Source organism: Coenobita brevimanus, chromosome 98, assembly GCF_032717465.1.
Source record: "Coenobita brevimanus isolate Jiangsu-jjx chromosome 98, ASM3271746v2, whole genome shotgun sequence".
Lineage (NCBI taxonomy): Eukaryota > Metazoa > Arthropoda > Malacostraca > Decapoda > Coenobitidae > Coenobita > Coenobita brevimanus.
Genome location: NC_137051.1, coordinates 37,706,564 through 37,721,317, shown reverse-complemented (window position 1 = coordinate 37,721,317; position 14,754 = coordinate 37,706,564). Strand labels below are relative to the sequence as shown.

Sequence of the window (14,754 nt, the reverse complement as noted above, 5' to 3'; positions counted from 1 at the left end):
ATATATTATACTATACTTATTTGGCCTTGGTCCGTGCAACCTATGGCACGCAACAATTCCATGCGACCGGTTTCCTGCAACTGGTTGAGCTGGTGAGAGAGCTGCTTAAGGGGGGAGCTTGGCATTGTGAAGGCCAGGGCAGGCGCCGGACGGGGGGAGGGGGGTTACGTTATTCATACCGCCAGTGATAATAATTGCCGAACTAGTCTTTGAGATCCATTAGCATTCTACTAAATATTGCATTCTTAACAACACTAAATATTTTATTTTCTCTGTTGTTTTTACATTGTTACCATAACATGTTAATGCACTATATACTGGAATCGCTCCAAGCCTCTCTCTCTCTCTCACTCTCTCCTTATATCAGTAATTCCATTTCACAGGGTTATCACTTGATACCACTATCAGTATAGGTTGAAGAGGAATGCAGTTACCTAACATCTATGTCAAGTTACAAGTAAGATACCTTCCATATTCACATCATGAATGACACTGACCAGTATACGTTAGAATGATGTTCAGATACTGTTAACGGTTGCTTATTTCCTCGTTGGTAGTACTTTAGGTAGATGTTTTTATGTGTTCTGTGGTGCACCACGAAGAGGTATGTTAAAACAGCGTCACCTCAACAGGCAAAGAGTTTATTTATACTGCTGCGGAATGTGGCTATTATATCAGCTATGAAATGACTTACCGTATCATATTTCATATGCCTATGGTCATAACAGCACACCTTTATAGTCATTTCACATGACTGAATTACACATTACACGGAAAATTGATTGTGAGCAGTGCAGCTTTTGTGTGAGGTCACACATTTACACGCTCATCGAGTCTTCACCAAACAACATTATCTCACATTATAGCAAGATGAAGACTCCACCGTTACATCACAGTATGCAAAAGCTTCCAGTCATTTGAAGCACAATTGCTACTGATTCATGAATAGCTGGGACATTTATATCACCATTGCCTGTCATCTTACTTATATGATTGGTAAATGCAACATAACGAACATAAAATTATCATAACAGGCTGGAACACTTTTTTTTTTTTTTTTTTTTTTAATCCCATGACCCTAGGCGCTTTAGCGCCCGTCACCGAGGCCCGGGGTGCAAGGATATGTGATTTTGGTTGCTGACTGCCTGCTACTAAGACTAGGTCATAAGATAAGGGCTTGGTATTTAATGGGAGAAACCCATCTCTTCTAACTGGGGTGGAACCACGTCACACGGATCGGCTGGCGGAAGCGTTAATTACCACGTCATCCACAGTACTATTTCACATATTTAATATATATCAACTGTTAAAACAATAGCCGTGTTTGCATTGCAAGCACAGTGATCCACGTAATGATTAAGTGATGAGCCATGGGTTTATCATATAATAATGTAAATGAATACGTTTATAAATATGTAATGTATGTAAAGATGCGATTTTTAAAGATTATTTTACTTACTGTTTTCAATACTCGCATTATCCAATACTTTCAAGAAGTTCCTTTGAAATTCTTCCAGCTAAAAATTGTCGACCGAATATTGGGATGAACTCTGACTGAGGTTCACTACGGAAGACGAGAGTTGATGATCCGAACTTTCGTCGAGCATGTACAAACGAACAAACAAATTCACTGTTACCAGCACCCGTTATCCACCTCTCGCGGCTAGGTGGCCCAGGTGGAAAGTTTGGCGACTGTACATGTGAGCTGGGGGAAGGACAGTGAAATGGCGGTGGACAGGGTGACATGAAGGCGATTTGTTTATGGCCACCCCTTACAGGATTGAGGCGTCTGAAAATAGATAAATAGATAGACGTTATTTATGCAGAGTACTGTATGGTGGTAATAGAATTATTTATGTCACAGAGGACGGCAAGGTGACTAAAGCAAAATAAACCGCTTGGGAAGAGGTGTTAGGGAGCTTCCTTGACCGACGAGAATACGCCGGTTAAGGAAGCGCCATAGCACCTTTTCCTAAGCGATTTATTTTGCTTTTTACATCTTACTCTCCTATTCTATGTTATATAAATCCTTCAAAGGTCACCATATTCTGCATAAATATCGTAAAAAAGATATTAACCAGCATCATCCAAAATAAATCGCTAAGGAAGAGGTGTTAGGGGTGAGATATTCGAACATATTTACGATCGCACCCAGGTCGTAAATTGGAAGACCTAGAGACACGTGGATATTACGAAAAGATGGCAATTTTCGGCAATTTTTCTGCCAAGTTAAAGTGAAAAGATTATAGCAATTAACAGCATGACATCAGCAATTTAAAAGTCTATTATTATTTCTACCCTTTCAGCCCAGGTAAGTAATTTTTTTTTATATTCTTTCTCCCTCAAATTCCGGAAGGATTTGCAATAGGGATAAGGTTAACTGGGAAAATTTTGGATCGTGTTTAACCCCTCCCCCCCAGTTCGAAAAATCAGGCTTGGAAATAATGAAAAGTAACACATCATAGGGTTGAAAGGTTAAGGATCATGCAATTGTTACGTGCACTGATTCGAAGGGTCATGCAACTGTTACGTGCACTGATTCGAAGGGTCATGTAACTGTTACGTGCACTGATTCTCCACTCGTATTAAGGGTCATGCAGCTGTTACGTGCACTGATTCTCCACTCGTATTAAGGGTTATCCATCCGTTACATGCACTGATTTTGAAGGGTTATGCAGCTGTTACGTGCACTGATTCTCCCCTCGTTGGTGTTATGTTAGCTTTACGTTGATGCACAGACAGTAAAAAAAAATGCAAAATGAAATAAGGTAATATCCAGTGCAAGTTGTCCTCCTATTAACTTATTTATCTTATTGTAAAGCTGAGGGGGGAAAGAGAGGGAGATGGAGGATGGGCGGATTGCAGTCGGTAATCCGGGTCAGCTTAATCCACCCAGAATCAGCTTAATCCAGTATCACTTTAATCTGTTGAAGCCTCACACCCAAGAAAGTAAATTGGATCTGTTTTTAGCAGAGAAGGATATTTAACTTTCCATGTGTACCCATCTCTCTCTCTCTCTCTCTCTCTCTCTCTCTCTCTCTCTCTCTCTCTCTCTCTCTCTCCTCTAGTCCATACTGGGTCTTTTTTTTCCAGCCCCTTCTAATCCCTCCTCAGTGAAGATAACATTAAACAAACACTGTATAATTTTGAACAGTTATTTTCATTACTAACTTTGTCGTGTTCATATATTTCTCTTTATTTCAGCTAACGCCAAGCTATATTAATTAGCTGAGAGAGAGAGAGAGAGAGAGAGAGAGAGAGAGAGAGAGAGAGAGAATCTTGAGACAAATTTAGTGTTCCGTTTCAACTAACACCACACGATATAATTCCAGTGAGTCATAGGAGCCTGGGAATATTAAAGAAATTTCGGTAAGTTCCCCCTACAGACTCGTAATGCTATTCCCCTCTTCCATCTTCTTCACACATTCCGTTTTCTTTCCACGTCCTGGGCCGAGGTAACACGCTCTTACAATTCTACTGTTTTTACTCTCTTCCCTCCACCTCGTTCCCTCGTACCATCATCCCACGCCTCTCCACCGCCCCTTACTCATAAATTCTCCCCACCATTTACTTCATTATTTATTTATTTATTCATTTATTGTTACACTGAATCACTCTCTCTTCCTATCATCACACTTATACCCTCAGTCCTAAGGGTTATTTTTCTCCCCTTCCTTTACAGCTGTCCTTGCTTTTATTTTTATCCTTTTCACAATTCTTCTCTTCATTTATTTCCCTTTTAAATCTTTCTGCTTCCTTCTACTCTTCTCTCCCTCTTCCTTCTACCTCCCTCGCCCTTTTTTATCACATTTGTCTTCCTCACCCTTCATGCTCTCACCTTTTCCCACTGTGCCTCTCTCCTTCCCTCTAACTTTCACAACTCTAGCTTTCCTCACTTCCCGTCTGTGTTATCCATCCATCCTCTCTCAAGTTCCCTCTCCCTTCCTCTGTCTCCTTCCCCTTAATTCTCCCTCTCCTCTTCCTCCCCCACCTTCTCCAATATTTTCTCTCTTCCTTTCCCCCCTTGCCTTCCTTAAAGCTATTAGTCCTTCCTTCCTTCCTTCCTTCCTTCCTTCCTCCATCTACTTCCTTGGTTCCTCCCTGTCCTTCCTTCCTTCTTCCATGTTCTCTCCTGTCTTCTCCTCCCTCTTGTCTCTTCTCCTTTTCCTTCTCACAAATGAACTCTCTTCCATTCTCCCTCCTCCCTTTCACCCTCTCACATTCCTTCCTCCTGCTCTCTCTCCTCCCTCCTCTTCCCTACAAGCTCTCTCTCTCTCTCTCTCTCTCTCTCTCTCTCTCTCTCTCTCTCTCTCTCCTTTCCCCATTTCTCTTTGTCTCCGCTCGGTCTCCCTCGCTCCCTCCTCGCACCACCACGACCTCACTTACTCTCAAAGGCACCGAAAATATGAGGATATTGTTGTGTGTGTGTGTGTGTGTGTGTGTGTGTGTGTGTGTGTGTGTGTGTGTAAATATCTGACTGATCGTGTGCGTGTTTGTTTTATTGTGCGTATGTTGAGAGAGATACATGCAAGGAGCATATGAGAGAGAGAGAGAGAGAGAGAGAGAGAGAGAGAGAGAGAGAGAGAAATGGGGGGGGAGGTCGGTGCATAGCTGAAGGTTGTCCGCTGAGAGGAATATGCAATAACTCCTGCTTTGTGTGTGTTGTTGTTACTGTGTTTTATAGGATAGGAAGGAGTGCTATTCTTGTGTGTGTGTGTGTGTGTGTGTGTGTGTGTGTGGAATGAACGTGTTTTTACATTCGCAAAGGGACGCTGTATGTTATGTTTTCCTCCTGGTGTTGCTGGCGTTCATTTTACACGGCCTCACGTGTTTATATCTGGTTTGGGCGGCCTGAAATTCACTACTTATATACCATTGCCTATTATATCAAGGCCCCTTCCTCAAATTCTCGCTTTAGGACTTCAGAATTAGTATGTGGCCTAAAAAAAAAAAAAAAAAAAAAAGGACGGGCGCAGAATCACCATAAGACAAGCGCTTAACCTCCAGACGCCACCATAACCATCTCAGTGACTCATGTGTCCAATTCAGCTTCGGACCTGGTTTCGGTACGGGGTGAGTTCGATTCAAAAGTGCCGTAATGTCTGTTGGTTTTATTTACTTATTTTTTTAAATATGAAAAACAAATACAAGCAGATTATGTTTGTACAATAAAGATGAAAGCTTTGGGAAATCTACTCTTATTGCAAATGGTCATAATTATTACTTATATTTATTCTGCTTCGAGAACCGTTTCACTTCGACCGTCACCCGCCCATACTCTCCCGTCTGACTCTCCCGTCTGAAATAATGTGCTTGCGATTATCTGGGTGTGTGAATGAATGCCTTTGTTGCTTCATTCGTCTCTGAGTAATTATGTCAAAGTTTACCGTTCCTGGATGATGATATATATGTGGATGGTGGCGATTGGGTTTGGGACGCGCGGGGACAAGTGTTCATTCAATATTTCTTCTCTTCTGCTTCTCGCTTTCCCCTGCTGGGTAGTATTCAGAACACAAGAGAGGCTTTTGCGTTCTCAGCTCATAGATGATTCTCTTGGATATGATGCGTTGGGAGGAAAGTGATGGACATGCCCTGTGTGTAAGGTTGACGCAGTGGAATAGTAGGCTAGCTTTGTCTTTTTTCCATAAACATTTTGTAGCGAGGTTTAGGGTGAGGTGAAGTGCTGCAGCTTCGAAGAGATCAACGAAAAATTTTAATCCCCTACATTAGATGACCTGTTTTTAGATTTGTTTTTGCTGTGCCGTATTATTGACTGGGCTCATCCTCATTCCGTCTAATCCTTCCTGTATGATTGCACTCTAAAACTGAATAAAACAGTCTGGAGATAAATCATAGGAAGAAAAGATACATAGACCGACTGAAGGCTTTATTAGGGAACACAGGAATCATTTGGGCAAGCTCAGGAAAACGGGAGCTGAGGAGGTTAGAGTTCTTGCCTACAGCGCTGGGTTTCTGTGGGGGCTGGCTTATTTATGGCCTGGTAAAATACGCAATACGTCCAGTTCACGCTCGCCGTATGCTGTGAGATTTCCTGCCTTAAACGTTGAGGGAAATTTCGTTGTCAGTTTTAGGGGGACATTTGACAACATCCACCATTGTCATTTTTTACAGGCCAGTAGTTGACTAGTATTGCCCTTTTTTTTTTTTTTTTTTTTTTCTGACTGTTACCACCCATGGCACCGATTTGAGGACATTTTTTTTTATTGCTTTATTGTCTCTCTCTTGGATAAAGGGAAAACTTATTTTAAACGTAAGGTCAGCTATAATAATGCAAGGATTTTGTGGTGATTTCATATATTCCGGTGTATGCTCGTGTATCAATCTGCCTGTCTATCTATCTATCTATCTACAGTATCTATCTATCTGTCTGTCTATCTGTCTATATTCTTGTTTATTTATCTATCTATCTATTTATCCGTCTTTGGGTAATAGGTAGGCATTCCGCTCCCTGTAGTGTAGCAGTTTTCGTAGGCACAACAGATGGCTAAGCATTATGGTCCACTTTTCTTCATGTTTCCGACCCTGTATATAGATTGGATCAGTGGGTTCCAATCCTTCCAGTTTTTTGACGTCCAGGACAAAATAACCTTCATGTCCACCTTCTAGCTTACTACATCTTGCCCTGAAAGAAACAAATAGAGGTTCATTACTGGAAAGAGTACGGCTGATAATTTGCAGGGTTTTAACATTTCAAGTGACCAGAGCTAAGAACACTGTATGCACATAAACAATAATTCAAAAAGTAGATTGAAAACTTAGTGATATGTTTACTGTTGCATTTTTCTGCCACTGGGAACTTTAGCCAATGAATCACTATAATAAACACATGAAGACGCTTACTCTACTTCTGTTCCATGACAAACATTTAGTAAAAACTCTGATTTGCAGAAATAGGTACACGTGAACTGTAAAAGTATTCAGACAATTACTTTCCTGATGGTAGAGCAGCAGCCATTTCACAGCCAAAAATCCGTCAAGACATCCTCTCCGAATGTGTATTTAACAAACGAATCGCTTTGAACTCTAGTGATTTATTTCATTTCGCCCCTGGTTATATTCCCTACGAAAAAGTTAATGGAAAAGGGATTTTTTAAAGGAAATTTTGCCTCAGGAAAATTGTTAGGAAATTCTGTGACTCCAGATACGAGAATTTAGGATTACCTCATAGTCCCCTGGGTAGTACACCGTGGCTCCCTAGGGAACTATGAACCCCTGGCTGGGGTTCCTGAGGTTCAGCCGTCTTCCTACGTCCATTATATTACTATAATGCCGGGAATCGAACCCGGGACTCTCAGGTAAGAGCCAGGCAGCAATCCACTACGCCACGACCAGATAAAAGTTATCTCACATTGTCACAGTCTTGTAATCAATGTCCCTCCGCCCCCACTGTGGGCCTGAAGAGGCTGAGATAACCTCCTGGCACTCGGGCAAGTAGATGCTTTTAATCTATTCCAAGCACGTACGGCAAGTCAGAATGAAGAGAGAAACCTGTACTGTACCCAGGAAAAATCACCCAATATATTACCACTATGCCAGGAATCGAACCCGGGACTCTCAGGTGAAAGCCAGACAGCATCTACTTGTCCGAGTTCCAGAGGGTTATCTCATCCTCTTCAGGCTGACAGTGGGGGCGGAGGGACGTTGGTTACAAGGCTGAGACAATGTGACATAACTTTCACCTGGCCGTGGCGTAGTGGATTGCTGCCTGGCTTTCACCTGAGAGTCCCGGGTTCGATTCCCGGCATAATGGTAATATATTGGATGATTTTTCTTGTGTAAAGTACAGGATTCTCTCTTCAGTCTTCCTTCGTGTCACACACCTTCACATTTCACTGCCTCGGCGATAATACCAGGCCGTCCATGCTGAACTGATGACAGAGTTATTATATTCAGGTCTGGTGTGGTGGTACTGGTGCGGTTCTTTTTGTATGACCGATGAGGATATTCGAGGAAGATGAGTTAAGACTTTTGTTAACGCAATTCATATCGGCAACATATCCCCTCTCCAAACCATAAAGGGATTGACCTCGCGTCCTTTCGATAAGTGGTCACCTACCATACCACTTGACCACCACGTCCTCACCTGATCTGTCTCTGTCTCCGAGTTGGCGTGCACAAAATTCGCGTATCGTCAAAAATCAGAAAGTGACTCCATTACCTGTTTCTGAAATGCCTGGTGGTTCGGTTGCAGAATTGCCAATGCAGCTGCAACGAGAGCGTCATAATCTGATTACCTCCCTTTGTTTCAGTTGCAAATTCATGCCTGTTGGGCTGTCTGATCAATTACGCCGACTACACTATTTACTGGCTACTCCTGTGTGATCTTGTTTCTGTTAAATCTTGTCTCTTATCAAAGCAATTCCTCTACAGCTGTGAAAATAATGCCTTTAGAATTAGAGCTAGATTTATTTTCATCGAGGAGCACAGTACTGTCTTTGGTTTACGTAAGATAATTGTAACACACACAAGTACATGTTCACCCGAAAGCACTAATTTCTCCACCCATAGTAGCCGGAGTCGAGGCCAGTGAGCGAACGGGCGATCGAACACCCCACACCCACCACCCCTACCCCAATCCTAGTGTAAGCGTTGTTGGATAGATGTGGAACGGTTAAAGCTGGTTATGTTATAATGTGCCATGATTGTTTTTTACAGACACAGAGCCAGTAGGGGTAAAGTATAATTATAAAGGCATGGAATGTGTAATATTGTGCTGTTATCCACAACACATGAGAAAGGCACAAAAATAAAAGACGACCCACAGTGTATTGCGTTATTGTCTATATAGTTACATACTATATTATAATGTTCCAAATAATTATAATATAATGATAACAGTGAACAACATCTGTTGAAATTTATGATGTCTTTTCACACCCATTCTCGCTCCCATCACCACCTTTCTCTGGAGGGAATCGGAGAGAAAGTATCAGGAAAAAAAGTAACAGTCAAAAGGTAACAACTTTTCCTGGAGGGAATCGGAAAGAATCAGGAAAAAAAGTAACAGTCAAAAAGTAACAACTTTTCCTAGGTTAGGTCAGGTTAGATTAGGTCAGGTTAGGTTAGGTCAGGTTAGATTAGGTCAGGTTAGGTTAGGTTAGATTAGGTTAGGTTAGGTTAGGTTAGGTTAGATTAGCTCTTTCCCTTACGTTTTTTACTGTTACTTTTTTTCCTGATACTTTCTTTCCGGGAATCTTCTCTGGATTCCTGTCTCCATCAAACGTCTCTCTTATCCTCACATGCTCCACTCCTGCCCTTTCCCAACATAAACTAAAATAATGGTGAAATGATCCTTAGGTATTGATCATATTAATATTATCATATAGCTCTGTATTAAGCACCAACAAATCAATATCATGCAATGCTTTGGTATAATTGCCAACTGTTTCATCCTGTTGTAAGCTGTTACATCACATATGCACTACAAGCTGGACCTTTTGTAACTAAGACTTATGATTGTTTATCGTTAACACAGGTTGGGTGGTTTTTACACGTCCATTAATTCATATTAATGTGACAGTTTAGGCCTTACATCATAAACACGTAAGATTTATGTTACTGGCTTTATTGGAAGAACGAAACGATTCAGGGATCGGCTCTGACGAACCAAAAACTCTCTGCTTTAACGAAAATAGTCCAACCTCACATCACAACAGTGAAAAAATGTCATTCTGTATTCGACTGAATGTAGGTCAATCGTATACATAGTGACACTGTGTCACTGTTGTGACAAGATGACGGAATTTTTTCGTTAAAGCAGAGAGTTTGTGGTTCGTCAGAGCCCATCAGTGATTCGTTTGGTTAATGCAATAATGACAAGAATATAAACCATACCGTACGTGTTTATTATGTAAGGCTTAAATTGCCACGTTAATATGAATCAATCGAAGTCCAAAACCACACAGTCATAGCTTGTGTTAACGATAAACAACCGTGTGTCCTTGTGACCCAAGGTCCAACTTGCAGTGCGTATGTCACGTAGCAGCTTACAACACCATGAAACAGTTGGCAGGTATACTGAAGTATTGTACAGTATGTTACTGATATGTTGATGCTTAATACAGAGGTGTATGATAATATTGGTATGACCAATACCTGACGGATCATTTCACCATTATCTTGGTTGGTAAAAAAAGGATGGAAGTGGGGGACGAGATTGTAAGATAAGCGTTTGTTGGAGAAAGGAACCCAGAGAAAGATGGTGGAGGTGAGAGAGAGAATGGATGAGAAAAAACATAATCTTTCAACAGATGTTCACTATACTACTCTTATCTGTAATATAATATAGGACGTAACTATATAAACAATAACATAATACACTGTAGGTCTTTTTTCATTTTCGTGCCTTTTTCATATGATGTGGATAACAGCACATTACACAATAAATACCTTTATATACTTATCCCTACTGGTACTTAATGTCTATAAAAACAATCATGTCACTAACATCACCATCTTTGGCCGTTCCACATCTACGCAACAAAGCTTACACTTGGGTTGTGATGGGAATGGTGGGTGTGCGGTGTTCGATTGCCCGGTCGCTCACTGGCCACGACTCTGGCTACAAGGGGGGGGAGAGATTAGTGCTTTCTGGTGTACGTACAGATATCAGGAGACCTACCCGTCCCTGACGAGGTTACCTGTTTGGAAAAAAAAAAATCTATTAAGATCTAACCACGTGTAAGGAAGAGCAATTTGTTATTTTGCAAGACTTGTCATGGCACATCAAAGGTTATGCCACGGATCTTTCGTAAATTGGGGACGAAACAGAATCTGAAACAGGAAGAAATGGAATTTCGAACAAGCTCAAATTTACCTCTGCATAATCAGGTCCTTCACAATTAAACCAATTACAGGTGTCATGGGAATGGTAGGCAGTTTAAGAGTACATTTCACTTCGCCCTTCAACTGTAGTAGTTTAAACCTCTATCTTTCCACCAAGTTTTTTGTTTTGGTTGTTTCATTTATACTGTTGGTTTGTTTTATGCATCACTTTTCTCTTTGCATTTTATCGTTTTTGCTTGTGTATTTTGACTTTCTTTTAATGTTTGTGTTCGGTGACATATGACCTCTGCTGTTGCGCCGCCATGTCACATTTTCGTTCATTCATTCATTCATTCATTCGCCCTTCATTCGATAATAGCCATACTTAGTGCCAGCCAACTTTTCACTACGTTGGTCCTGTAAATGTAACGCGTGTTTTCACCTCTGTCGGTATGGGAACCCGCACCAGCACTTGTTATACCACTGGGAATCTACACCAGCATTGTTACACCACTCACACCATTATCACCAGCCACACCTTAACCCATCGATAATGATAGTTAATACCCCCGATGATGACGAGACGATTTCCTTCAGCCTGCAAACCTCCTGAACCAGAGTATTTATTGCGAGATCAGGTGGATGGACAGACGATCGGGTTCCGCCATAGTTTGATCCAGCTCCACCCTGGTATTTTGTGGGTGGAAAAGATGATGAAAGTGGACGTAGGTGGTGAAGGAAGAGGCTACAGTTTTATGTATCCACGAACTTACGCCTCATCAGAAACATATATAATTCCTCTGAACACACTGAACGAAAATATAAACATTCTATTTCTATGTCCATTCGGGTATTTTGTGCAAGAAAGAATCGAGTCTACAAGTTTGATGCGTGGCAATACTCTCTTGTTCTTTGAATGACTCGAGGAAATAAAAGAGAGAGAGAGAGAGAGAGAGAGAGACGAAGAAATGAAGAGACAATAGAGGGGGGAGACAAAGCAGAGGAAAAATGAATTACAAGTAACTACAGAGGTGAGGACGAAAGGTAAACATGGAAGAAAAATGGCCAGAAAAAATCATGCGTATATTTTTACACCGCAACGCTCGTCACTGATCGCAATTAAGTCCTTCTGACCAACTGATTGTTTTATTTATTTTTTACTTTATCATTCTTCACTGCTGACGAATTTGCTCAACTCAGTAAAGATCTTTCGTAATGAAGGGGTAGTTGACACCTATAACTCACCCCTCAAAATCAGTAAGTCTCTTCATAGAATAATAAGATCGTCTATAAGAAAAAAGAATTAGAAATACGGCATGAAAGTGAAGGAGAGAGATTGCAACTAAGAAATGTCGTCGAACTGAATGAGTTCAGAGTCGCCATGTCTAGTTATACAGGGTGATAAAAAAAATCCCCATGAACTTTTATATTGCTCCATCGAATATGAATTATAGTACTTTTGGCGATAATAATTAAAGAGAGGCATATGGTATAAAGTGAAAAAAAAAAAAAAGTTAATATTGTGCTTTTGTTATAAATATTTGAATTATGTGTTGGTCTGAAATAAATGCTGGATACTTTTTTCCTCTTTATTTCGCTTATTACACCATACTGCTCAAATGCACAGGGACTTTTTTATCACCCTGTAGTATACCGTGCATTCAAGACTTCTGTACCTTAGCACTTCCTCCATAGCGATTTATTTATTCATTTATTTTTTGACATTACACCTTGGGATTTTCTAGTTTCATATATTGTTTTGAAACTGACATGGTTGGCATCAGTACCATTCGGATGCATATTGAGGTGCAAGGTATATAATAAATCGCTATGGAACAGGTGTTAAGAATTCCCGAGAGCCCCTGAAAATAAGACCCCGAGCCTCATGTATATAAACTACAACTCCAGCGAATGAAAAAAGAAAAAAAAAAGGCTCCTCTGCGACACATCATACATTCCCTGAAAAATTTCTGTGGTAAGGGATGCTGGGGTCACGTGACGGGGTGGGGCAGGGTGACGGGGTGGGGCAGGGTGACGGGGTGGGGCAGGGTGACGGGGTGGGGCGGGGTGACGGGGTGGGGCGGGGTGACGGGGTGGGGCGGGGTGACGGGGTGGTGCAGGGTGACGGGGTGGGACAGGGTGACGGGGTGGGACAGGGTGACGGGGTGGGGCAGGGTGACGGGGTGAGGCGGGGTGACGAGGTGGTGCAGGGTGACGGGGTGGTGCAGGGTGACGGGGTGGGGCAGGGTGACGGGGTGGGGCGGGGTGACGGGGTGGGGCAGGGTGACGGGGTGGGGCGGGGTGACGGGGTGGTGCAGGGTGACGGGGTGGGGCAGGGTGACGGGGTGGGGCAGAGTGACGGGGTGTAAGATCCCTGCTTGATGTGACGGCTTGACCCCTTCACCCCCATGACCTCTTTCGTTAGTTTATTCACGTCAAATCCAGACCATTTTATTTGACCAGGGAATGGGTTCTATTACTTAATGTTGATAAATAAAAATAAAATAAATAATAATAAAAATATAAAAAAAAATAATAATAAATAATAATAATAAAATCTCTTCATCCTTGGCTGACCCTCAACCCTTCCGCATAGCTTGGCCCAGATTAAGTCACAGGTGTTGGAGTTATAGGAGCAAACTTTTGACACCTGACCTTAACCTTTGATTGTTCACAAAATCGATTCTTTTCATTGTTGCCTTACCTTCATCCCTTCCACCAAGTTTGGTCTAAATTGGATCAAGACTGTTTAAATTAATATTCTCGTGTGACCTTGACCTTTGACCTATTCTCAAAAACAGTGGGTTAACCTCTGGGAAGACCCTCAACCTATAAGCCAGGTTTGGTCCTAAGCTGATCAAATGCCTGAGTTATTTTGTTCACACACACACACACACACACACACACACACACACACACACACACACACACACACACACACACACACACACACACACTCTCTCTCTCTCTCTCTCTCTCTCTCTCTCTCTCTCTCTCTCTTCCCTTGTCACTTCATATCACTAATTACCCTTTTTGTCTCCCCCACACTCCCCATCTCCCTTTGTCACTCCCTCTTCCTCCCCACCACCCTCTTTCCCCATCGGCCAATCACCACCACTGCTCGCTCTCCCGTCACTCCCCCACACTCCCCATGCTCCGTTGTCACTTCCGCACACTCCCAATTCCCTCCCCCACCACCACTGCCCCCTGTTACAATGGCAGATGGAAAGCGTGGAATGCTGATTTTAGTTCCCTTTGGTTTGCTCCTGTTGCAGATCGAGGTGACGGGTGCGGTGCGGATGAGTGGCTGTTCTAAGGCGGGTAGTGTTTTGTTTTGTTTTTATTATTATTACTAACAGCTTTCCCTTACCATTCCCCCTATCACTACCGCAGATCGAGGCGGTGGGTGCGGCCCTGACGAGTGGCGGTGCTCCAGCGGTCAGTGCATCCCGCTGCGGTACAGGTGTGACGCCGCAGCCACACCCCCACACACCTGTGTTGATGGGTCACACCTGCTGAACTGTTGTACGTACACTGATTCTGTGTGTGTGTGTGTGTGTGTGTGTGTGTGTGTGTGTGTGTGTGTGTGTGTGTGTGTGTGTGTCAGCCGAAAGAATAATTATGTAAATTGCAGAAATGTAAGTTTTAGTCTAATTCCAAGAGTTTAACTGAAAGTAAAAATGTAGGTACCACTTTCCATTTAGTCACATAATGCCACTCAGGTACGAGCCACTGGTCACTCGTACGTAAATGTCTGGAATGAGGATCCAGACCCTGAATCCCTGCGTTTCTGATCGGGCAATGGAAAAGTATATTATGGTGTATGTAATTAAAAACAAAATTTACCACTGACAAATATGCACAAATAATTCAAAGACTGGGAGGAAGAACAACAAGTAGCAGAATCAGAGAGAATCTTTAAAGCAATAACATTCTCCTGAACAATAAATAAACTAGAGAGTCAAGAGC

General features: G+C 42.2%; 1 protein-coding gene across 1 annotated transcript in view; it reads left to right on the top strand.

Annotated features, from left to right (window-relative positions):
* Window positions 1–14,754, top strand: part of LOC145414035 (G-protein coupled receptor GRL101-like) — a 189,767-nt gene that overhangs the window by 108,295 nt on the left and 66,718 nt on the right. Inside the window, exon 10 of the mRNA XM_080283601.1 lies at window positions 14,185–14,310. Within this exon, the coding sequence (XP_080139727.1) occupies window positions 14,185–14,310 (126 nt within the window). The remainder of the gene's footprint in view (window positions 1–14,184; window positions 14,311–14,754) is intronic.